Source organism: Arachis ipaensis, chromosome B2, assembly GCF_059453495.1.
Source record: "Arachis ipaensis isolate K30076 ecotype BB chromosome B2, ASM5945349v1, whole genome shotgun sequence".
NCBI lineage: Eukaryota > Viridiplantae > Streptophyta > Magnoliopsida > Fabales > Fabaceae > Arachis > Arachis ipaensis.
In genome coordinates, this window is record NC_142437.1 from 114,427,947 (window position 1) to 114,452,289 (window position 24,343).

Here is a 24,343-nt window from a genome sequence, read left to right on the forward strand (position 1 = left end):
TCACCAGAAATCCAAAAATGAACCAATTTCAATAACAAACACAACATATCAATCTCAACAGAAAATTATTTACATCACAGGCATTTATCCATTTGCATTAATCTACTAAATTTATCAGGTATTCAAAACCCAAAATATTTTCTTATTAAAATAAATCTATATCCCGATTGTCGAAACTCGAAAACTCTAAAATGCGTCACAAATTCATTTTTTCTTGGCCCGCAATGGCGGCAGCTGCAACCACAGCTTCAAACTACTTTCACAGCAACCATAGCAATTCTAAATATATAATAACCAAAACTCAATCTTATAGTAATTAACGCCGTAAAACCTCGGTGACATATATCGAAATAGCGATAAAGAGCTTCCAGAGCAAAATTACTCACCGCATAAAGAAAGGAACAAAAAACGAGGCAGTGGCAGATCTGGTGATGATTCCGACGACATCCGCGTCATACTCGGTGACCCAAAACAGCGGCCAGAAGCTCCATGGACCTTTATTGACGGTAGAGTAACTCTTGATAACTATTTTTCCTGACAACCTCAGTAACAACTCTCATGGTAACGACGAATTTAACGGATAAAGAAAATCTGCTAAGGCTTACCAAGGCGACAGGGGTTGGGTGGCAGTAACGGCCTTCCCTCTCTCACGAATTCCTTCTCCTCGCGCGTCAATGACGGCAACGATGAAGATCCTTCTAGCGGCGGGGTGCAATTCTGACAGCGATAGAGGCACGGATGGCGGCGACATGCTTCATCACCGACAGCAGCGGCAATTGGCGTGAGGATGGCAATGCTGCAACGGTCGCGGCGATTCTAGGCTCGCGACTCTCCCGCTCCACGTCGCTCTCTCTCTTGCTCGTGAACTCTCCCTCTCTCTCTCTCTCTCTCTCTCTCTCTCTCTCTCTCTCTCTCTCTCTCTCTCTCTCTCTCTCTCTCTCTCTCTCTCTCTCTCTCTCTTCGCGACTTAGCTCCACAACGGTGACTTGACGGCCGCAGTGACGGGATGGCGGTGGCGGCGCAGCTCGACGAAACGACGGTAAGCTGGGTGCGACGACGAGTTGGGTGGTGACGCGTCTCTCTCCTCCCTTCTCTTCTCGCAGACTCCCCTCTTCTCTCTTTCCCCCGATTCCGTTTTCCCTTTCTTTTCTCTCTTAATTCATCTCTGCTATGTATGGGTGTGTTTGTGTGTATTGGGCGAGGGGGTGTGGCGATGGGTGAGGGGCGGTGAGGCGGTGAAAGTTAGGGTTTATGAGGTTTAATTTGGGAATTAGGATTTAATTTAGGGGCAAAAGTGAAATTAGGAATTTTGAGTAAATTGGGATTTGATAAATTTTAATAAAATCAGAGTATATTGTATAAATTTAAAATCTAATTTAATCTCTTAAAATTATTTTAAAAATATTATTTATTTATCAATTTGATTATTGACTTTTAATTAAGTATTCTAATTTAAAATATAAGATAATATAATTAATTTTTTTTATTTATAAAAATTAAAGTATTAAAGTTCGAAATTTCAAATATTTAAACCAAATCATATAAAATTCTTATTATTTTACATTTGTTAAATTTGATAATTTAAATATAAAAAATAATTTGATAATTATAAAATCAGATAAAACTTTAAATTATTTTAAACTCAATTAATCAAAATTTGTTTTAATTATCTTTACTAAAATCATTTTTGAGGTTAAAGTACTTAACGAATAAATAAATCGAAATTAGCTCTAAACAAGATTTTTCGAAATTTCTATGTCTTACAAAAATCAACACTTTAACCGTCTATTTTATATAATAAATCTACATCGTTTATTTAGTTTTAGAAAGAGATCTCTATTGTCTAAATTTATAGACAACAAAAGACATCAATATTTTACTTATTAAAATAGACAATTAGTTCATCGATTTAAAAAAAATTCACCCAATATTTCGTCAGTAATGTAATAATATTAAAATGTTAGAAGATTACTAAAATAATAGATGACTGTCGATTTTAATATTTTATTTTTAATAATCTCTTTTATTTTATCGACGAAAAATAAGCCAAACGATTAGAAAAAAAAAAGTGCTACATACAAGTTTCACAAATCACAATATGCTTAGTTTCTTACCGTTAAGTATACACTTTCTAAACCACCAAATTTCTTGAATAATGCTACAGAAACCGACAAAGGCAAATAGTTATATTCATTGCAAACACATTTGAAATGCTTTTGAGCAACTTATGACCATTGATAACTAATTCTTAAACAACTTCAGCAGTGTTTCAATCTCTTTTCTTTAAATTAGCAACACCTACTCATGTTTGTCGCTCAACACAGGGACAGATATACATATACTTCCATGCCTTACCCACATAAATAAATTTCAGGAGCCGAAATTTTGAAAACAAAGCAATGCAAGGTGTCACAATGGCCAAAAGCATAAGTTTGGATTTTCACACTAAAATAGAATACGTCTGTTGTAAGTATAGTTTAAACCTAACCATTGATCATCAATCAAATTTAATCCTAAAGATGTTATAATAATCAAAACATAATAATCAGGAGTTTGAATTTTCGAGTTGTTTTTTTTAAGAGTTGCAATGAAATGTACATTTATTGGCTATAAGAGAAAATGGAGATTGGATGACAAGATATGCAAGAAATGTAAATAGCAAAAAATTAAATGAACATGCAAGAAGACTCTTAGTGAGTATTGAGAAATTAAGGATTCCTATCCTAGTTGTGGACCACAAACATGGTGATTGTGTGTGAATTAATCCCAATTAGTCTATCCTAACATCGAGGATAAGTCAAAAGCGCATAATTAATTCCAATCCCTAAGTCCTAGTCAATACTATTGGGTCACTTAGAGTCAAGGAAAACCAAACCAATTAACAATCCTCACAAAATGCGGAATGGACATCCACAACTCAATTCCACCCAAACACCCAATTTCAAAACCAAGAGTGTGAAAAGCTAAACATGCAAGAAACTAAAAGTCAAAGCAAGGAAAATTAAACTGTAAGAAACCTCTTGCCAAGTAATTGAGAGCTAAGGTTGCCTATCCTAGCCATTGACCACAAACACATGATGATTATGAACAGTTAATCCTACTTAGTCAACCCTACATCGAGGATAAGTCAAATAGGCATAGTTGATTTCAATCCATAAGTCCTAAGTCAACACTAATGGTCACTTAGAGCCAATGGAAACTAAATCAACTAACTACTCTAATATATCAAACAAGAATGGATATCAATGGCTCAAGGGTCACCAAGTCATCAAATTCAAGTCAAGAGTGGAGAAAAAACTAAGTAAAAATCCAATCAAGTATTTTATCAAATACTTGGTGGACATGAAAAGAAAGCATGATAAAATAAATTAATAAATGCTACAACTACCTATTGCAAGAAAATAAAAACAACAAGTAAAGGAAGTAACAATTGACATGAAAACATAAAATTGCATTAAATGTAAATTAAAATAACAAAGAGTGCAAATATATGAAAGTAGCAAAATTGAGAAAATGACAAGATAAACTAAAGAAATTAAGACAATAAAATAAGGAAAGGTAGAAGAAACTAGATGAAGACAAGAATTAAAAGTAGAAATTATAAGAAAATTAGACTAAAAACTCTAAGTTCTAGAGAGAATGGGGAGCTTCTCTCTCTAGAAAATAAACTACACGATGCTAAACTAACCCTAATTTCTCCCCCCTTTCACATGGAAGAAGGCCTTCTTTGATTTAGCACTTAATCAGCTTCAGGAGGTCCAAAATTGGGCCCTGGAGGCCCAAAATCGCCCCCAGCGATTTGCAATAAATGAGTCACGCATTGAGACCTGTGCGTACGCACAGGTGTGTGTACGCACAGTTGCTGATTTTTTTCTTGTGCATACGCACAGGGTGTTATGTGTACGCACACATGGCTGTGTGGTTCCTGTGCGTATGCATGGTAGGTTGTGCATACGCACACGCCAGTGTGTGCTTCTCCTTTGATTTCTTTATGTTTTTTTCCAATCCTATGCTTCTCCTCCACTCTCATCAAGCCATTCCTACCTATTATATCTGTCATCAAAACCATCAAGGCATCGAATGAGATGAAAGTGGGATAAAATTGACTAAATTAGGCACAAAAGAGCATGTTTTCACAATTAGGCTCAATTTAGGGCGAGAACACAAAAGTATGCTATTTGGATGAATGTGGGTTTATATGATGAAATCCACTCAAATCAATCCCAAATTTATCGTCAAATATGGATTCATCAATTCTCCCACACTTAAACAATAGCATGTCCTCGTGCTAATCACTATCAAAGGAGAATGATCAAAGGGTTAGCAATTTATTTAATGCAACTAACTACATGCAATAAACTATGCTAAATGCTATCTATTTATATCTATACTATGACTCCTATTGAGTTTCGCAAAAACAAACAATAGAATCTCAATCAATCCAAAGTAGAATTTAAGGCCAAGACAAGAAATCAATCCAATATGCTCAATGTCCAAAGATTTGGTTTGAGATTTTCAAAAAAACTAACAAGCAACTTGCACGAAGATACAATATAGGGGATAGAAACATAGAATTGAGCGAGTGAACTCCTCACCAGATGTGTTTACACTCTAGTCACTCAGTGTTTAGGGCTTAATCACTCAATTCCCCTTTAATCATACTTTCAAAGATTTGTAAGTTATCTAACAATCAACTAATGCTTGATGAATGAATGCAAATATCATGAGGTCTTTTGTGGGTTGTAATGAGACTAGGGTAAGGATAGGATTAATATGGTTAAGTGGGCTACTAAATTGGATCTTCGATTAGCTCAAGTATCCCACCTAATCCTATATCATTCTATATACATAACAAAACAACCTAACTACCCATTTATCCCCTTTCTCACATTCACTCATGCATCCTTTTTCCAATTCATACACATATGCATCCTTTATTTACATTCTTATTGTCTTTTCTTTTCTTTTTCTTTTTTTTTTCTTTTTTTCTTATATAAACAAAGTATGTACACCAAAATTATTTCTTTATCAATAAAAAGAGATGCATATGTTTCAAGTGATGAATGCATGAGTGTTTACCCACTTTCCAAAATTTCACACTGAGAACCCAATACACTTTCTAGCAATGTTTCCCCACAAATTTCCCCCACACTTAAGTAACACACACTCTTCAACTCAAGTTAATCAAAGATACAATTAATGGACATAATGATTTTTTGCTTAGGACAAATGATGTGCTTAAAATTAGAACAAAGGAGAATTAAAAGTTCAAAAAGTGGTTTACAATGGTAGATGTAAGGGTTGGCCATATGGGTTAGTGAGTTCAACATAAAAAAATGGCCTCAATCATACTAAATGTATTTAAAACATCAAATATAGGACATATAGACTAAAGCAAATCTAAGATCACAATCATAAAAGGAGTTTAACACACAAGAACAAAATTTGTGGTTGAAACTGTGCAACCACACAATTAAAGCTCAAATCTCACTAGGTATTTGTTCAAGCTCTTTTCTATGTTCCATAAAAGATACTTCAAGCAAGTTCAAAAACAAGTTTTCAAATCCAATCAATGGAACACCCTAAAAGGGATTTCTTGAAAATTCTTTGTTGTTTTAACCAAACTTATTTATTCTACCATGTAAATGCAAATATAACTACAAAAAAAACTATAAGCAAACTAAGATATATACAAGAAAACCAAACAAAGCATAATGTCATGAAATACCAAATAATATTCACAAAAACATAGCTATCAAAACAAAAAAATGGTGCAAAGTGTTGGAAAAAAAGAAATTTATGCCCCGAAATTTGTGGATCCTCCCCACACTTAAACGTTGCACGGTCCTCCGTGCATGCACTCTATCTGGGGGTGAAGAGGTGTGAGGCTCCACCTTCAGTTGGTGGGCACTGAAGCTCCGAGTTGCTGTAGAAAATAATTAAACAAGAATTGAGAAAAAAGTCATAGTAGTGTGGTAGGATAAGAGACAATGTGCATATTCTAAATGTGCACGGTTTAGAACACATATATTGGTCGGTTAAAAACGGCAACCACAAAAGCAAAAGAAATAGCATGTTCCTCAATTAAAAAGCCTAGGGTGTAAGTAAAGAATAAGCAAAACTTAAGGCACAAGCAACCCTAGGTAACAACAACTAAAGTGAATTGAATGTATAAGATATTGGATATTGAAATTGGGCAAGTAAAAGCGCAAGATTAATAGAAAATGGCACAATTAACAATAACCAATTCAATGAAGAAAGGGATTACTTATTCATCCTTAGAAATAATGAAATAATCACATGTATAAGGTGCTTGTTACAAAAAGTGACAACTCTTGATACAAATCAAGTCAAGTCAACTCAAAAAAATGCAAAGCATTAACAAGGAACAAATACCTTGTTATGTGATTACATTAATTTAAAACCATAATGAACAACAATTCCATTCAATTCACTAAATTCAATATGTACTTGTTCAAAATTTCACCAAATAAGAAATCAAATGTCACTTTTCATCTCAATTTGGTGATAGCATCTCAAAGCAATAACAAGTACATTATTAAAATTCTAATCCAAAATATCATTATAATCATTTAAAAGTGCACAATTCTTGATTAGAATGCCAAACAAGGATATAGTCTAACACATATGGTCGCAACAACATATGAATCAAACTCACAATTCATCTAGGCAATCAAACAAAGACTTGATGCTTAGTGCACATATTCATTAAAAAATGAAACCAAAATTCAACCAAGAAGCAACCCAACAATCATCAAGCAAACACTTGCAACTTATTTAATTAACAAACAACTAAATAAAAACTTAATAAAATTACTAAAATGAAAATGAAATGTAAACAGAACAAAGTAAAGCACGTAGAGAAGAGGGCAAAAGTAAGAGAAGAGAGGGGTGGAAGAAAGAAGAAGAGAAGAAGTAGAGAGAAGAGAATAAAAGAAGTATAGAGGTGAGAAAATAGGGGCGCGTACGCATAGGTATGTGTGTGCACGCACACTAGGTGAAACAGGGGAGGTGTGCATCCGCACCAGGTGTGCGAACGCTCTGAACAGAGAGGGAATCAAGATGTGTGTGTACGCACAGGACACTTTCTTTTTTTTTTTGAGGAAGGGTCATGTGTGCGTGCGCACACAGGTCCGTGCGTACGCACAGAAGCGAATAGAGGTAGGGTTCATGCGCACAGGCTGTGCCAGTGCTCCCACCAGAGTGGGTGTAAGTTGGTGTGCGGATGCACAAGTCTGTGCGCTCGCACAGAGAGTGCGAAAAGAGGGGTGTGTACGTACGCACAAGCACATGTCAAGGAAAAACAGGAGAGCGCCCACGCACAAGCTGAACAGAGGGCATAACCATTAGTGTGCGTGCGCACAAGTCTGTGCGCACGCACAGGACGCAGAAAATAGAAGTTGTGTCCGCACGCACAGATGTCCTGTTTTTCAAAAAAATTTCTCAATATTCCTAAGGTACTTAACCTTAGCTCAATCATAATCTCAATCCCAAACCTTCAAACATTCAAAATTTCATGACCCACATGCAAATTAACCTATTAAACTCAAAATTAAACTAATCCTAGACTAACCAATGCAAACAAATATGCAATAAACCAAAATCATAAACAAGGAAGGTTGGAACAATGTTACCATGGTGGGGTGTCTCCCACCTAGCACTTTGGTTTATTGTCCTTAAGTTGGACTTATGGAGAGCTCTCATCAAAGGGCTTGTGTTCCCATTCTTCCTAGAATATCCACCCATTCTTGCATTTTTTATGGCTTTTGAGATTCCAAAACTTGTGCACCCAATTTTCAAGTCGATTATTTTCATTCTATCTAGGTGACAAATACTTGAAATTTCCCATCCCTATAAAACAATAGCAACCAAACTTATAGAGTAATGGTTGAGAATTCATAGGAGAAAAAGAAATTAAAAACAAAAGATAATAAGAACAAGTAAAATAAACTCCTAAAACTAACAAGAACAAGCAACCAATCAAAAACAAACTATTCACATATTCACATATTAACATATTCACAAAAAAAAAATAAATAAATAAACAAGCAACATATGTACAATCAAACCAAAAATTAAGCTATTGACAATATTCACATATGCACAATAGCCAACAATAAGCACACATTGCAACTCTCCGGCAACGGCGCCAAATTTGACAATGACCAAAAGCATAAGTTTGGATTTTCACACTAAAATAGAATTTGTCCGTTGCAAGTATAGTCCAAACCCAACCATTGATCATCAATCAAATTTAATCCTAAAGATGTCACAATCAAAACACAATAACTGGGAGTTTAAATTCCCAGGTTGTCTTCTTTAAGAGTTGCAATAAAATGTACATTTATTGGCTATGGGAGAAAATGGGGATTGGGTGACAAGATATGCAAGAAATGTAAATAGCAAGAAATTAAATGAACATGCAAGAAGACTCTTGGTGAGCATTGGGAAATTAAGGATTCATATCCTAGTTGGACCACAAACATGGTGATTGTGTGTGAATTAATCCCAATTAGTCTATCCTAACATCGAGGATAAGTCAAAAGGGCATAATTGATTCCAATCACTAAGTCCTAGTCAACGCTATTGGGTCACTTAGAGTCAAGAGAAACCAAACCAATTAAAAATCCTCACACAATGCGAAATGGACATCCACAACTCAATTCCACCCAAACACCCAATTTCTCAACCAAGAGTATGAAAAGCTAAACATGTAAGAAACTAAAAGTCAAAACAATAAAAGTCAAAACAAGAAAAATTAAAATGCAAGAAACCTCTTGACAAGTAATTGAGAGCTAAGGTTGCCTATCCTAGCCATTGACCACAAACACATGATGATTATGAACAGTTAATCCTACTTAGTCAACCCTACATCGAGGATAAGTCAAATAGGCATAGTTAATTTCAATCCATAAGTCCTAAGTTAATACTAATGGTCACTTAGAGTCAATGAAAACCAAATCAACTAACTACTCTAATATATCAAACAAGAATGGACATCAATGACTCAAGGGTCACCAAGTCATCAAATTCAAGCCAAGATTGGAGAAAAAACTAAGTAAAAACCCAACCAAATATTTTATCAAACACTTGGAGGGCATGAAAAGAAAGCATGGTAAAATAACAAGAATTAATAAATGCTACAACTACCCATTGCAAGAAAATAATAACAACAAGTAAAGGAAGCAACAATTGACATGAAAACATAAAACTGCATTAAATGTAAATTAAAATAACAAAGAATAAAAATACATGAAAGTAGCAAAATTGAGAAAATGACAAGATAAACTAAGGAAATTAAGACAATAAAATAAGGAAAGGTAGAAGAAACTAGATGAAGACAAGAATTAAAAGTAGAAATTACAAGGAAATTAGACTAAAAACCCTAAGTTCTAGAGAGAAGGGGGAGCTTTTCACTCTAGAAAATGAACTACATGATGCTAAACTAGCCCTAATTGCTCCCTCATTTCACATGGAAGAAGGCCCTCTTTGATATAGCACTCAATCAGCTTCAGGAGGTCCAAAATTGGGCCCTGGAGGACCAAAAATTGCCCCCAGCGATTTGCAATAAATGAGTCACACGCTGGGACCTGTGCGTACACACACATGGCTGTGTGGTTCCTGTGCGTATACATGGTAGGTTGTGCATGCGTACGCACACGCCAGTGTGTGCTTCTCCTTTGATTTCTTCATATTTTCTCTCAATCCCATTCTTCTCCTCCACTCTCATCAAGCCATTCCTACCTATTATACCTGAAATCACTCATCAAAACTATCAAGGCATCAAATGGGATGAAAGTGACTAAATTAGGCATAAAATAGCATGTTTTCACAATTAGGCTCAATTTAGGGCGAGAACACAAAAGTATGCTATTTGGATGAATAAATGTAGATTTATATGATGATCCTCTCAAATCAATCTAAAATTTATCGTCAAATATGGATTCATCAAGGTGTCATGGTAAATTTTAAAAAGCTAGATCTAATATTATTTGTAAAATTTTTTAAAATGTTTGAGAATGGTGTAGATGATTCCGAAACGTTTTAGAATGTCCTAGAAGATTTTAGAATACTCTAAAAAGTCATAAAGTATTTTAAAAAAGTATAAATGTATATAGAAGTATGATGAGTAGTATGGAATAATCTAAAAGTATCTAGAGAAATGTGGTAGGATAAATATTTGTAGTGAAGGTTTTGGATGATCAATCTAAGTCGTTAGTTAGATTTAATTCTAACCATCTATTGAGGAGGTGGATGGCTATAAATAGGGGCTGAGAGTTAGAGTTTGGGTGTTTGATTCAATTGTAACAAACATTTAGATAATAAAGTGTTCTTTTTTACCAAAACTTCCTTTCTCTTGTGTTCTCTTGTATTCTTAGCTTTCTTGCTAAGTATTGAAAGTTAGGATGACTTTGTCTAAGCTTAAGAGGTTGAGTAAGTTCGAGTGCTAGCATGGTAGCGTTGGAGTGTGTCCAAGGTCGTGACAATTTGGTATCAGAGTAAGGTTCGAGAGAGAGCACAAGTGGTTTGTGAGTATGTCCTCTAGTGTAACCTAGAGCATGTTGAGTCTCAAAGGGGGAAAGGATACTATTCCTTCTCAATGGAGAGGCAAGAAGGTACATTTTTCAAGTGAGCCTAGAGGTAAGGACTCTAATTTCTTAGAAGAGATTTTCGATATTGGAGAATGTTCTAGCCTCTATGAATGAGCGTTTCCAAAGGATAGAACATGACAAGAAAACCTCGAGGCTCACGTGTGGGGAGAACTAGATGCTTTCAAAGAAAACATGCTCCAAATTGAAGAGAAACTTAAGAATTCCTTGAAGCTATTTGAGAAAGTTCGAGTTTGGTTCGAGAAGGCAAAATCTCAACCAACCATTATAAGGGAGACGACAAAAATTGATCTCCCAAAGTCAAAGGAGTTCAAGGACGTGAGGGACGCTTGAGAGGTAGAGAACTTCTTATGGCAAATGGAGAGGTATTTTGAAGGCCAAGGGGTAGTTGAAGATGCAATAAAGGTACGCACTATAACTTTCTACCTTTCTAATAATGCAACTTTATGGTGGAGGAGAAAATGCGTAGATATGAAAAATAGTACTTGCAACATAGCCACATGAAAAGATTTTAAAAGGGAGTTGAAAATACAATTCTTCCCTGAGAATGTGGTTTATGAAGCAAGGAAGAAGTTGAAGCATAAGAGTACAATTAGTGACTACATAAAGGGGTTCATTACTCTCACACTTTAAATCCCTAACTTAACATCAGATGATGCATTGTTCTTCTTCATTGATGGGCTCCAACCTTGAGCAAAGCAAGAATGAAGCCATTGTGGTGGCTGAATCACTCATCGAATTTCATCATAGAGACTCTAAATCCAAGTCTTCTTCCAAACTTAGTTTTACTAAAGGTGGGAGAGATAAGGAAAAGAGTTCCTCAATGAGAAGGAAAGTACTCTTCAAAAAAAGAATACGAGAAAAAAAAAGTATTCACGCCCAAAGAAAGATGCTTCATATGCAAGGAACCACACCAAATGAAGGACTGTCCCAAGCTAAGGACTCTAGCATCTATCGCTAAAGAATGAGAGGTTCAATCGCAAGTGAATGAATGTGTTGGATCTGTCCAACTCATGAATGTTGTAAATGGCAAAGAGGCAAGCCCTATAAAAAAAAGGCTTGATGTATGTCAAAACCTTTATCAATGAAAAATCCGTCATGGTTATGATCGACACTAGCGCTACACACAACTTCATCACGCCTGATAAGGTAAAGAGGTTTGGATTGAAAATCACCAAAAAGAATGGCTGGTTCAAAACCCGTGAATATTAAGGTTGAACCTCTTAAGGGAGTAGCAAAAGGGGTTGAGATGACCCTTAGTTCTTGGAAGGGACTTGTAGATTTCTGAATAGCACCCATGGATGATTTCTAGATAGTCATCATGCTTAACTTGTAAAGAAAGGCAAATATAATACCTATGCCATACTATGATGTAGTATGCGCCATGGAGAAAGGGTCTTCATCCATGGTCCCTACAGTCTCTAAAGTTAGAAGACCACCGATGTTCTTTGCTATGCAACTCAAGAAAAGGTTCAATAAGAAAGAGATTACATATTTAGCTTTATTACAAGAGGAGTCAACATTTGAAAGAGAAGATGTCCCTCCTGAAATTAAGGAAGTCCTTGAAAAAAATAAAGATATGATGCTTTCCGAGTTACCAAAGCAACTACCACCTAAAAGGAAGGTGGACCACAAGATTAAATTGGAGTTAGGAGCGAAGCTGCCTATCTCAACACCATACAGGATGGCAGCCATTTTCATGATCGAAGGAGACATTATACGCATCATCAAGGAAGAGTTACATCATGATCCATTTGCCAAGAAGTTAGTGGAGTTGGCTAGAGAAGATAACACTAAAAAATTTTGGCTAGAAAATGATCTTCTCTACACCAAAGGAAGAAAACTACACATTCCTAAGTAAAAAAATTTAAGGAGAAAGTTGGTGAAGGAATGCCACGATACCAAATGGGTTGGTCATCAGGGCCAACAAAGGACCTTGACACTTATTAAATCTTCTTATTATTGGTCTCAAATAAGGGATGAAATGGAGAGCTATGCGAAGATTTGTCTTGCCAACAAAATAAAATTAAAAATAAAGAACCAAGTGGGTTGTTGAAACTTCTGCCTCCGCCAGAGCGACCATGAAAAGGTGTCTCTCTAGATTTCATATCTACTTTACCAAAATCTGAAGGATTTGTATCTATTCTCGTATTAGTGGATCGATTCTCAAAGTATACTACTTTTATACTTGTCCCTACTAATTGCACTGCAGATGAAGCAGCACGACTATTCTTCAATAATGTGTTGAAGTAATGGGGTTTACCTAAGAGCATCATTAGTGATCGAAATCCACACTTCACAGGGAGATTATGGACATAGCTATTCAAACTCCTTGGATCAAAGCTTCACTTCTCAACAAGTTTCCTTCCTCAAACTGATAGGCAGATAGAGAGAGTGAATGCATTATTCAAGTGTTACTTAAGGCATTTCGTAAGCGCTAATTAAAAGGACTGAACAAAATTTCTGGACATTGCTCAGTTCTCATATAATCTACAAAGGAGCGAGTCCATAGGGAAGAGTCCGTTCGAGATTGTGACTAGACGACAACCGTTTATACCACATTCTCTTTCTTCCTCTTACTCAGGGAAGAGCCTAGAGCTTATTATATGATAAAATCTTGGGAAGAACAAGCAGATGTCATTCGTTCTTACCTCGACAAAGCTGCAAAGAGGATGAAGAAATAGGCAGATAAGAAAAGAAGACATGCAAGCTATCAAGTGGGGGATAAGGTAATGATTAAACTTCTTCCACAATAATTTAAAACCTTTCACAAGGTTCATAAGGGTTTGATCTACAAATATGAAGGGCCATTTGAGATCATTGGGCGTGTTAGGGAGGTTTTATAAAGTACAACTCCCTCCCTCTATGAAGATCCATCCAGTCTTCTAAATGAATATGCTTAAACCATATCATGAAGACCAAAATGAACCGAGCAGAGATGACTCGAATCGATCTCTACCTGTGGTAATTAAATCATTCGATAAAGAGATCGAGGATATCCTAACTAATCGGGTTTGCGACGAAGAGGAGTGTCACTAAGTATCCAATACTTGATCAAGTGGAAAAGACTCTCAATAATAGAAGCTAGTTAGGAAGCTCGTGAAGATCTGTGGTAATTCCAATAACACTTAGAGCACTATCATGAACAGAACGCGACGAGGACGTCTACGCAATAGGTGGAGGAGAATGTCATGATAAATTTTAGAATGCTAGATTTAATGGTGTTTGTATAGTTTTCTAGAGTGTTTGAAAATGTTCTAGATGGTTCCGGAATGTTTTAGAATGTCCTAGAAGGTCCTGTAATATCCTAGAAGGTCTAGTAATATCCTAGAAAGTTCTAGAAGACTCTAAAAGGTTATGGAATATTTTAGAAAAGTGTGAATGTATATAAAAGTATGATGCGTAGTATAGAATAATTTAAAAATATTTAAAAAAATATGGTAAAATAGATATTTGTAGTGAAGATTTTAAATGATCAATCTGGATCGTTAATTAGATTTAATCCTAATTATCTATTTTCGGTATGACAACATAGTAACTAGAGTTTTTTTTCTGCAATTGTTTCCACAGAAACTTTAGAATGTCAGTACAATTTGGTTTAGAAAAATGTTACTGTGTATATTATATATATGGAATTGAATATGGACTATTATGTTAATTACTTATTCGATAAACCCTTTGAATTAAATATACTATTTATTGCTCTATCAGATTTTTAAAATAATAAATTATTTATAAAGAGAGAGTGTAAATACTAAATAGAAGGATAGTCATTGTTACAGAAGACATTGGTTTTTTTTTTTTTTTTTTTGGTCAAGTACACAAGACATTGGTTAGATAGATTATTTTCTAACTGTATTTGCATTTTGGGAGGAAACAAAGATGTCAAATTTTTTCAATCCGTGCTCCGAGTAGTAAAGGTGACGACATCTTTGGATGGGGGAGCAAAAGGGTCCATGTTTATGTTAAAGTGCTATTTGATGTATCACCAAAAAAAAAAAAAAGTGCTATTTGATGTAAAAGATCTACTTCTTTTTTTCTTCTATTTTTTGGCCAAACAATTTTGACCATGATAATCAAAGGGCAAACTTAGCTACCAATATACTAATACAAATATTGAATGTGCACCTCTATAACAATCTATAATGAAAATCGCCTAGAGTAAGATTCTTACTAAATTAATAAATATGTACGTTGCACATGGTCTTTTTTTGTTGATCTTTATTCTTATAAAACGAATTATCTTCATTCTTCATTCAAAATCACTATTCACTATAGTATAACCCATTCATAATTGGCACTTAGCTAGGTTTCTTGAGTATTTAATTAAAAAAATTATCAATAATAATATTTTTGCTTTTATAGTTTGCAGGAATTAAATGATGTGGGGAACATGTATGTGGGAAAATGACAAAATGTTCTAGCCCCTTTTGCAGAATTAAAATAGTGCACTTGTGACTTAAGTTCTTATTTATGACCTTACCTGTGTTGTCTCCAATCCAGAGCCCCTTTTGTGTCTACAAAAAACTGCTACATATCAAAGATTCACAAATCACAATATGCTTAGTTTGTTACTGTTAAATATACACTTTCTAAGCCATCAAATTTCTTGAACAATACTACAGAAGCCGACAAAGGCAAATAGTTATACTCATTGCAAACACATTTGAAATGTTTTTGAGCAACCTATGACCATTGATAATTAATTCTTAACCACCAGCAGTGTTTCGATCTCTCTTTAAATTAGCAACACCTACTCATGTTTGTTGTTCAACACAGAGACAGATATACATATAGTTCCATGCCTTTCCCACATAAATAACTTCAGGTGCCATAATCTTGAAAACAAAGCAAGGAATTCGCAGTACTTGTCACCAAAGAGTGAAGACTGCAGCAAAGCTTCTTTGGAAAGCATGGATCAAAATCAACAAAATGCCTTTGCATTCTTCATTGTCAAAATATTGTAACTCCAGATTTTTAAAATGTTGCCGTGGTAACATGTTGGAGTTAACTTATGCCCATTATCTTCCATCCATTTATTCTACTAAAGTAGAGCATAGCTTCTCATAAACTGGTTTACTCAAGTTAACAATCGAAGTTTTGCCTTTTGTATTTCTAGGACTTATGTTGGAAATGGATGATCAAGTAAACAAGGAATCTTAACAAACCTTTATCGCTCAAGAAGATAATGAGCCATGCCTTTGCTGTTTTTCCTCTTCTCCAATGTCGTCATCGTCGTTGCTGCTGCTTTCATCCTGCAAATTCGAATTAATAGAAGAACGACCACGACGTCCCATAGCAACAAGATCAAGAAGCCTTCTCCTTGCAACATATACAGGATTTGGTTCAATTAAACAACCTCGTTCATAAGCTTCCCTCAAGAAAACGGTATGCCGTTTCCCCTTTGTTGATAGATAGAAGATCCCGGGATGATCCAAGAACAGGTCCCTTATGTTGAAGTCAATCCCAAACCATTTTCTGAATTGGCTGATCTTTTCAACTTCTACCATCTTCTCCACAGTTAAACTTAGGAACTCGTGAACAATTGACACTGCTCGTTTCTCCATGGCCATCAATGCTGCCTTAGACTTCTTTTTCTCCCCCACGACCACCTCATAAGGCCCAACATATGGCAAAGTCTGCCATTCTTTCACCTTGGCCTTGAAATTCTTGCCTAGTTTCATCCCTGGAGGATACCCGTGCTTGAAACTGTACCGCAATTCTGTCCTTACATTGCAATCCTCCTTGCAGCACTCAACAACCCTCCAATCCTCAATGGCTGCTCTAAAACCATTTCGAGGAACACCTTCAACCAGCTTCAACAAATGAGTGTTAGGTTCATGAGCATCACACAGCTTGAAAACACTAGGATTTGCAGATATAACTGAGTCCTCGAAATTATCAGGCAGCCCAAGCTCCCTCCAGACCTTGAAAATCGCGCGAAGAGGAACCGTTTTGGACGCAGACATGGACAATATCCGAACCAATCGATCAACCACCATTGGCAAAGAAGCATTAATGGCCTTCTCTTCCTGCTTGGAAACATCAAGAGCAGCATCTGTGAGCCTGCAAAAAGGCTGCAACTTGGAGGGGTCATAATAAATTTGGAAGATGTGAGGAAACTTGCGGAGGAAGGAAGTGGCACCGCGGTTGAGATGGAGTTTCTGGGAGAGCCTGGAGAGGAAGTCAATGGACACGGACGGATTCCTAGGGTTTGCGAGGATGAGATCTTGAATGGCAATGACTTTGAAGAGGCTCTTGTACTTGTCCATGAGCTTCTCAAATGTAGGGTCTCGAACTCTCGAGGCAACATACTGAGCCGACGTAGTTTTTGATCGAATGGAGATTGAGAAACCAAATGAGTGCTTCTGTTTGATCAAAATTTTCATAATGTGGATTCCCATTGTTCGTCTCTATGCCTTGCAAATTCTTTTTGGCATTTCATCAAACACTTGGGGGTGAATTAGCAGAAGAAGAAAACAATGTGCCACTTGAATGAGCATAGAGAGATTGATTGGAAATAAAGTTGATGGCAACAGCGACTTGAAGTCCTGTAAATCCATTGGATTTCTTATATATATATATTTCACAGCAGAAACTCACCGAGTTTGAACTATTATATGTAGTCTAGCACAGTAGCAGAAGCTCTAGCCACGAGACAACCTCTAATCATTGCAAATAATTTATACTTTGCAATTTGAGAAGGCTAATGATGTGTCTCCTTTCTATGCCAATTTGGTTTATTAGGAAATAAGGTCTGGTGATAAAATTTTACATGTTATTCTAAGTGTGTTATTCTAAGTATATAAGATATCTTTGTATAAAGATGATATTGTAAATTGTTAAATGATTTAATATGTTTGATATATATTTAAATAAATCATCTAACGATTTAGATTTACAATATCGTCTTCACATGAAAATATATTCACAAAAATAATCACCAAAATCTTAAATAAATAAGAAAATATGTTCAACTTACTCATTTACAAATCAATTTGCATTTTCAATTTCTTTATCTTTTTATAGTTATACTACATACATAGCATTTATCTTCTAGTAAAACTTCTAAGTAATTTTTTTAAGGGAGATGCTACACATCCATGTAACCATGTAACCAAGTTGGCCAACACAAAAAAAACTCAATACCATTAAATGAAACGTGAAATATACGCGTCCAACACACACGAAATCGCTCTTGCCCAACGCTTCTTCTCCCTCACGCTTCATCTTCTTTTCACGCTCGTTTACGCAGGGATAGGGCTGGGAAAAAAAAATCTAAATATTGGATTTTAAACCAAATCCAAACCAAATCATTTAAAAAAATCCAGTTTTAAATAAAAAAAAATCCAAACCAAATTGGATCTCTTTTATAGTTTGGATTTTTAATCCAAACCATTTAAACGGTTTAAATCCATATCCAAATGCGGCACGGAGCGTCTTCTTCTTCTTCGCCTTCTTCTTCGCATTCCTCATTCTCCTCTTTCTCCTCCTTTTTCGCATTCCTTCTTCTTCACGTGTTTTCTCCTTATCATCATTCTTTTGTTGTTGTTGCTGCTGTATTTTTTTGTCTTTTCCTCATTCTCTCTCTGGTGAAGAAGCAATAGAAGGTGAGGAAGAAGAATTTTAAATAGTGCAGAATGAACCGAACACAATACTCATGGTGAACCGAACACAGTACTCATGGTGAACCGAACATAGTACAATTGTATAGTACTGAGTGAACGAAACATAATCCATTATATAAAATCAAATTCAAATAGCTGTCTATAGAATGAACTGAACACAGTACTCATGGTGAACCGAACACAGTACTCATGGTGAAACAATTGTATAGTACTGAGTGAACGAAACATAATCTATTATATAAAATCAAATTCAAATAACTCTGCCTACAATTTACATATTATCAATTCAATTCAATTCAGTACATCTCCATCCATTTAATTCAATTCAAATTAGCAATTGCATTCCATTCAATTCGATTCAAAACTGAATAATCCAAACTTTGTCAGTTTGATTCGTTTCAGAAGAGTAATCTAAATCGCTCTACTGATTACCAAAAAATTATGAACCCCTAAACAATGAACCCTAAACACTAAAACTAGAACCCTGAATACTAAACCCTGAACCTATAAACCCTGAATCCCTAAAACCCTAAAACCTAAACCCTAAACCCTACACCCTAAAACCTAAACCATAAACCCTAAACCTTAAACTCTGAACCCGAACCTTGAACTCTGAGCTCTGAACCCTGAATGCTAAACCTTAAACCCTAAACCCTAGACCCTGAACCCAAACCCTGAATACTAAACTCTGAACCCTGAATGCTAAACCCTAAACCCTGAACCCTACCGTATCCCCTAAACCCCTAAAACCCTGAACCCTAAACCCTAAACCCTAGACACCTAAACCCTAAATCCTCAACCATGAACATGGTGAACCGAAATTAATACATGGAGCAAACCAAAAGTTTGAAATACACTGAACCCCTGAACACTTAACCATGAACCCATAAACCTTAAACCCTAAAACCCTAAACCCTGAAACTATATCGTCATTCTTTTGTTGTTGTTGCTGCTGTATTTTTTTTTCCTTTCCTCCTTCTATCTCTGGTGAAGAAGCAGTAGAAGGTGAGGAAGAAGAGTTTTGAATAGTGCTTAATGAATCGAACACAGTACTCATGGTGAACCGAACATAGTACTCATGGTGAACCGAACACAATACAATTGTATAGTACTGAGTGAACGAAACATAATCCATTATATAAAATCAAATTCAAATAACTTTCTGCAGAATGAAGCGAACACAGTACTCATGGTGAACCGAACACAGTACTCATGGTGAAACAATTTTATAGTACTGAGTGAACGAAACATAATCCATTATATAAAATCAAATTCAAACAGCTTTCGGCAGAATGAACCGAACACAGTACTCATGGTGAACCGAACACAGTACTCATGGTGAAACAATTGTATAGTACTGAGTGAACGAAACATAATCCATTATATAAAATCAAATTCAAATAACTCTGCCTACAATTTACATATTATCAATTCAATTCAGTACACCTCCGTCCATTTAATTCAATTCAAATTAGCAATTGCATTCCATTCAATTCGATTCAAAATTGAATAATCCAAACTTTGTCAGTTTGATTCGTTTCAGAAGAGTAATCCAAATCGCTCTCCTATTTACCAAAAAATTATGAACCCCTAAACACTGAACTGTAAACCCTAAACCCTAAACCCTAAACACTAAAACTAGAACCCTGAACACTCAACCCTAAACCCATACACCCTAAATCCCTAAAATCCTAAAACCTAAACCCTAAACCCTAAACCTTAAACCCTGAACCCGAACTTGAATTCTGAACTCTGAACCCTGAACGCTAAACCCTAAACACTAAACCCTGAACCAAAACCCTGAATACTGAACTCTGAACCCTGAATGCTAAACCCTAAACCCAAACCCTAAACCCTGAACCCTACCGTAAACCATAAACCCCTAAAACCCTGAACCGTGAACCTTAAACCCAAGACCCCTAAACCTTAAACCCTCAACCATGAACACGGTGAACTGAAACTTTGAAACACACTGAACCCCTGTACACTGAACCCTGAACCCATAAACCCTAAACCCTATCGTCATTCTTTTGTTGTTGCTGCTGTTGTATTTTTTTGTCTTTTCCTCCTTCTCTCTCTGGTGAAGAAGCAGTATAAGGTGAGGAAGAAGAGTTTTGAATAGTGCATAATGAACCGAACACAGTACTCATGGTGAACCGAACACAGTACTCATGGTGAACCGAACACAGTACTCATGGTGAACCGAATACAATACAATTGTATAGTACTGAGTGAACGAAACATAATCCATTATATAAAATCAAATTCAAATAGCTTTTTGCAGAATGAATCGAACACAGTACTCATGGTGAACCGAACACAGTACTCATGGTGAAACAATTGTATAGTACTGAGTGAACGAAACATAATCCATTATATAAAATCAAATTCAAATAACTCTGCCTACAATTTACATATTATCAATTCAATTCAACTCAATTCAGTACAACTCCGTCCATTTAATTCAATTCAAATTAGAAATTGCATTCCATTCAATTCGATTCAAAATTGAATAATCCAAACTTTGTCAGTTTGATTTGTTTTAGAAGAGTAATCCAAATCACTCTTCTGTTTACCAAAAAATTATGAACCCCTAAACACTGAACCCTAAACCCTAAACACTAAAACTAGAACCCTGAACCCATAAACCCTAAATCCCTAAAACCCTGAAACCTAAACCCTAAACCCTACAACCTAAAATCTAAACCCTGAACCCGAACTCTGAACTCTGAACTCTGAACCCTGAACGCTAAATCCTAAACCCTAAATCCTAAACCCTACCGTAAACCCTAAACCTCAAAAATCCTAAACCCTGAACCTTAAACCCTAGACCCCTAAACCCTAAACCCTTAACCATGAACACGGTGAACCGAAATTAATACATAGGGCGAACCGAAAGTTTGAAACACACTGAACCTCTGTACACTGAACCCTGAACTCATAAACCCTAAACCCTAAAACCCTAAACCTTGAAACCCTATCGTCATTCTTTTGTTGTTGTTGCTGCTGTATTTTTTTTGTCTTTTCCTCCTTCTATCTCTGGTGAAGAAGCAGTAGAAAGTGAGGAAGAAGAGTTTTGAATAGTGCATAATGAACCGAACACAGTACTCATGGTGAATCGAACAGAGTACTCATGGTGAACCAAACATAGTACTCATGGTGAACCGAACACAATATAATTGTATAGTACTGAGTGAACGAAACATAATCCATTATATAAAATCAAATTCAAACAGCTTTCTGCAGAATGAACCGAACACAGTACTTATGGTGAACCGAACACAGTACTCATGGTGAACCGAATACAGTACTCATGGTAAAACAATTGTATAATACTGAGTGAACGAAATATAATCCATTATATAAAATCAAATTCAAATAACTCTGCCTACAATTTACATATTATCAATTCAATTCAATTCAATTTAGTACACCTCCGTCCATTTAATTCAATTCAAATTAGCAATTGCATTCCATTCAATTCGATTCAAAATTGAATAATTCAAACTTTGTCAGTGATTCATTTCAGAAGAGTAATCCAAATCGCTCTCCTGTTTACCAAAAATTTATGAACCCCTAAACACTGAACCCTAAACCCTAAACCCTGAACACTAAAACTAGAACCCTGAACACTGAACCCTGAACCCATAAACCCTAAATCCCTAAAACCCTAAAACCTAGACCCTAAACCCTACGCCCTAAAACCTAAACCCTAAACCTTAAACCCTGAACCCAAACCCTGAACTCTAAACTATGAACCCTAAACGCTAAACCGTAAACCCTAAACCCTGAACACTGAACTATGAACCCTGAATGCTAAACTCTAAACCCTAAATCCTAAATTCTAAACCCTACCGTAAACCCTAAACCCCTAAAGCCCTAACCTGAACCCTAAATTCTAGACCCCTAAATCCTAAACCCTCAACCATGAACACAGTGAACCGAAATTAATACACGAAACGAACCGAAAGTTTGAAACACACTGAACCCCTGTACATTGAACCCTAAACCTATAAACCCTAAACCCTAAAACCCTAAACCCTGAAACCCTATCATCATTCTTTTGTTGTTGTTGTTGCTGTATTTTTTTGTCTTTTCCTTCTTCTCTCTCTGGTGAAGAAGCAGTAGAAGGTAAGGAAGAAGAGTTTTGAATAGTGCATATTGAACCAAACACAGTACTCATGGTGAACCGAACATAGTACTCATGGTGAAACGAACACAATACAATTGTATAGTACTGAGTGAACTAAATATAATCCATTATATAAAATCAAATTCAAACAGCTTTCTGCAGAATGAACCGAACACAGTACTTATGGTGAACCGAACACAGTACTCATGGGGAAACAATTGTATAGAACTAAGTGAATGAAACATAATCCATTATATAAAATCAAATTCAAATAACTCTGCCTACAATTTACATATTATCAATTCAATTCAATTCAATTCAGTACACCTCCGTCCATTTAATTCAAAATTGAATAATCCAAACTTTGTCAGTTTGATTCGTTTTAAAAGAGTAATCTAAATCGCTCTCTTGATTTGAAGTTGAGTCATTTATTGTTTCAATTCAGAAGTGCAGATCGAAAAAGAAAACGAAGAAGAATAGGAAGAAGATAAATGCAACCAGATCGAAATAAGAAAACGAAAAGATGAACGCGACCAGAGGAGAACGACGAAGGCAATGTAGATCAATAAGGAAGAACGCGAGCAGAAAAGCAGGAGGTTTAAGTTGCAGCAGAAGGTTTACGTTGAGCAAAGTTTTAGGTTGCAACACGTTATATGTAGCGCGTGTATGACAAATGAATGAGGGGTGGGGACGCGCGTGTGGAGGAAATTACTTGGTTAACAACCATGTAAAAAATACATGGATGCAGAGCTTTTTCGTTTTTTTAAAAGATGTAGAAAAAAATTCATAGAATAATGGTGAAATCATTTTATAATTGTATAGCTTTTAGGGCTGGCAATTCATACCCTACCCGCGGGTATCCAACCCGGTCCAACCCGTTCGGGTAGGGTAGGCTACCCGCACCTCATATATAACACATTTTTTAAAAATTAGGTATATAGTGAAGGAAGTGAGAGTTGAACCCACAACCTCCCTTATGTAATGACTTACAATAAGTAAACAACTACTAAACTAGTTAGTTAATTTAGTAATTTAGAGCATTAATTTTTTATTTTTTATGTTATTAATATGTATAAAATTCGAAATGATTGAATTTTATATTTACTTTGAAAAATTTGATATTTCTGCGGGTAGGGTAGGGTAGGGTAGGGTTTAGAATTTTAGGGTGCGGATAGGGTTAGGGTTGAGAGATTCTCAACCCACAGGTAGAGTAGAGTAGAGCTTTAATAAAATTTTCAACCCGCGGGTAGGGTTAGGACCCTATCCTACCCTACCCATTGCCAGTCCTAATAGCTATTCCCCTTATTTTAGATACTGATAATTAATTATTAAAAATGAAAGTGTCTAGGCTACCATCAATTCAATTATTTTATTCATTATTTATTAAATAAAAATTAACAATTTTAGATTTATTTTTTTATCTATATATCAAAATGTTATTACAGTTAACAAGTCTTAGCATAATAAAACTTAATTTTTTTTCATACTTTTTTTTTGAAAAGTTAATACCTTTGTACTTATCTTCTAATATTTGGAGAAAAGAAAGTACATATAATGTATTGTTAAAAAATATATTATTAAAATTTTTTTATATTATTTTATACTAAAATATTAATCCGGACAATTTTCTGTTTTACTAAAATATCAATCTTGAACATTTTTCAATTTCTTCTGGCACCTATAATTTGAACTAAGGCAGGACGGTTCTACCAAGAGGCTCTTGATATATTGTAGCCTCGTTCTTTTTTGTGACACACTCTTAACTTAAAAGGATGGAAATATCGAAAGGGTAATATTATTTTAATCTTAGCTTTGTGCAATGTCATGTATATTAGTATAAAACTTTTCTTGTATGCTTATCTTTCAAGGTGTAACTCAATTCCTTAATATATATAATATTTAAACTAATTCAAGAATCCAAATATTACTAGTTGAAATAGAAGTATAGAACG

The 24,343-nt window shown here is 35.5% G+C and overlaps 1 protein-coding gene across 1 annotated transcript; it reads right to left on the reverse strand.

Annotated features, from left to right (window-relative positions):
* Positions 1-15,059: 15,059 nt before the first annotated feature.
* LOC107628515 (protein ROOT PRIMORDIUM DEFECTIVE 1-like) lies at positions 15,060-17,344 on the reverse strand. Its single transcript, XM_088505231.1, has 2 exons — positions 15,800-17,344; positions 15,060-15,158 (listed from the first exon to the last, which is right to left on the reverse strand). Exon 1 carries the CDS (start codon positions 17,033-17,035, stop codon positions 15,809-15,811), a length of 1,227 nt encoding a protein of 408 aa, XP_088361357.1. The 5' UTR covers positions 17,036-17,344; the 3' UTR covers positions 15,060-15,158; positions 15,800-15,808.
* Between the last annotated feature and the right edge of the window lie 6,999 nt (positions 17,345-24,343).

Bases quoted from the DNA above. Each gene is read 5' to 3' on its own strand.
- LOC107628515 (XM_088505231.1), bottom strand. From the start codon at position 17,035: ATGGGAATCCACATTATGAAAATTTTGATCAAACAGAAGCACTCATTT.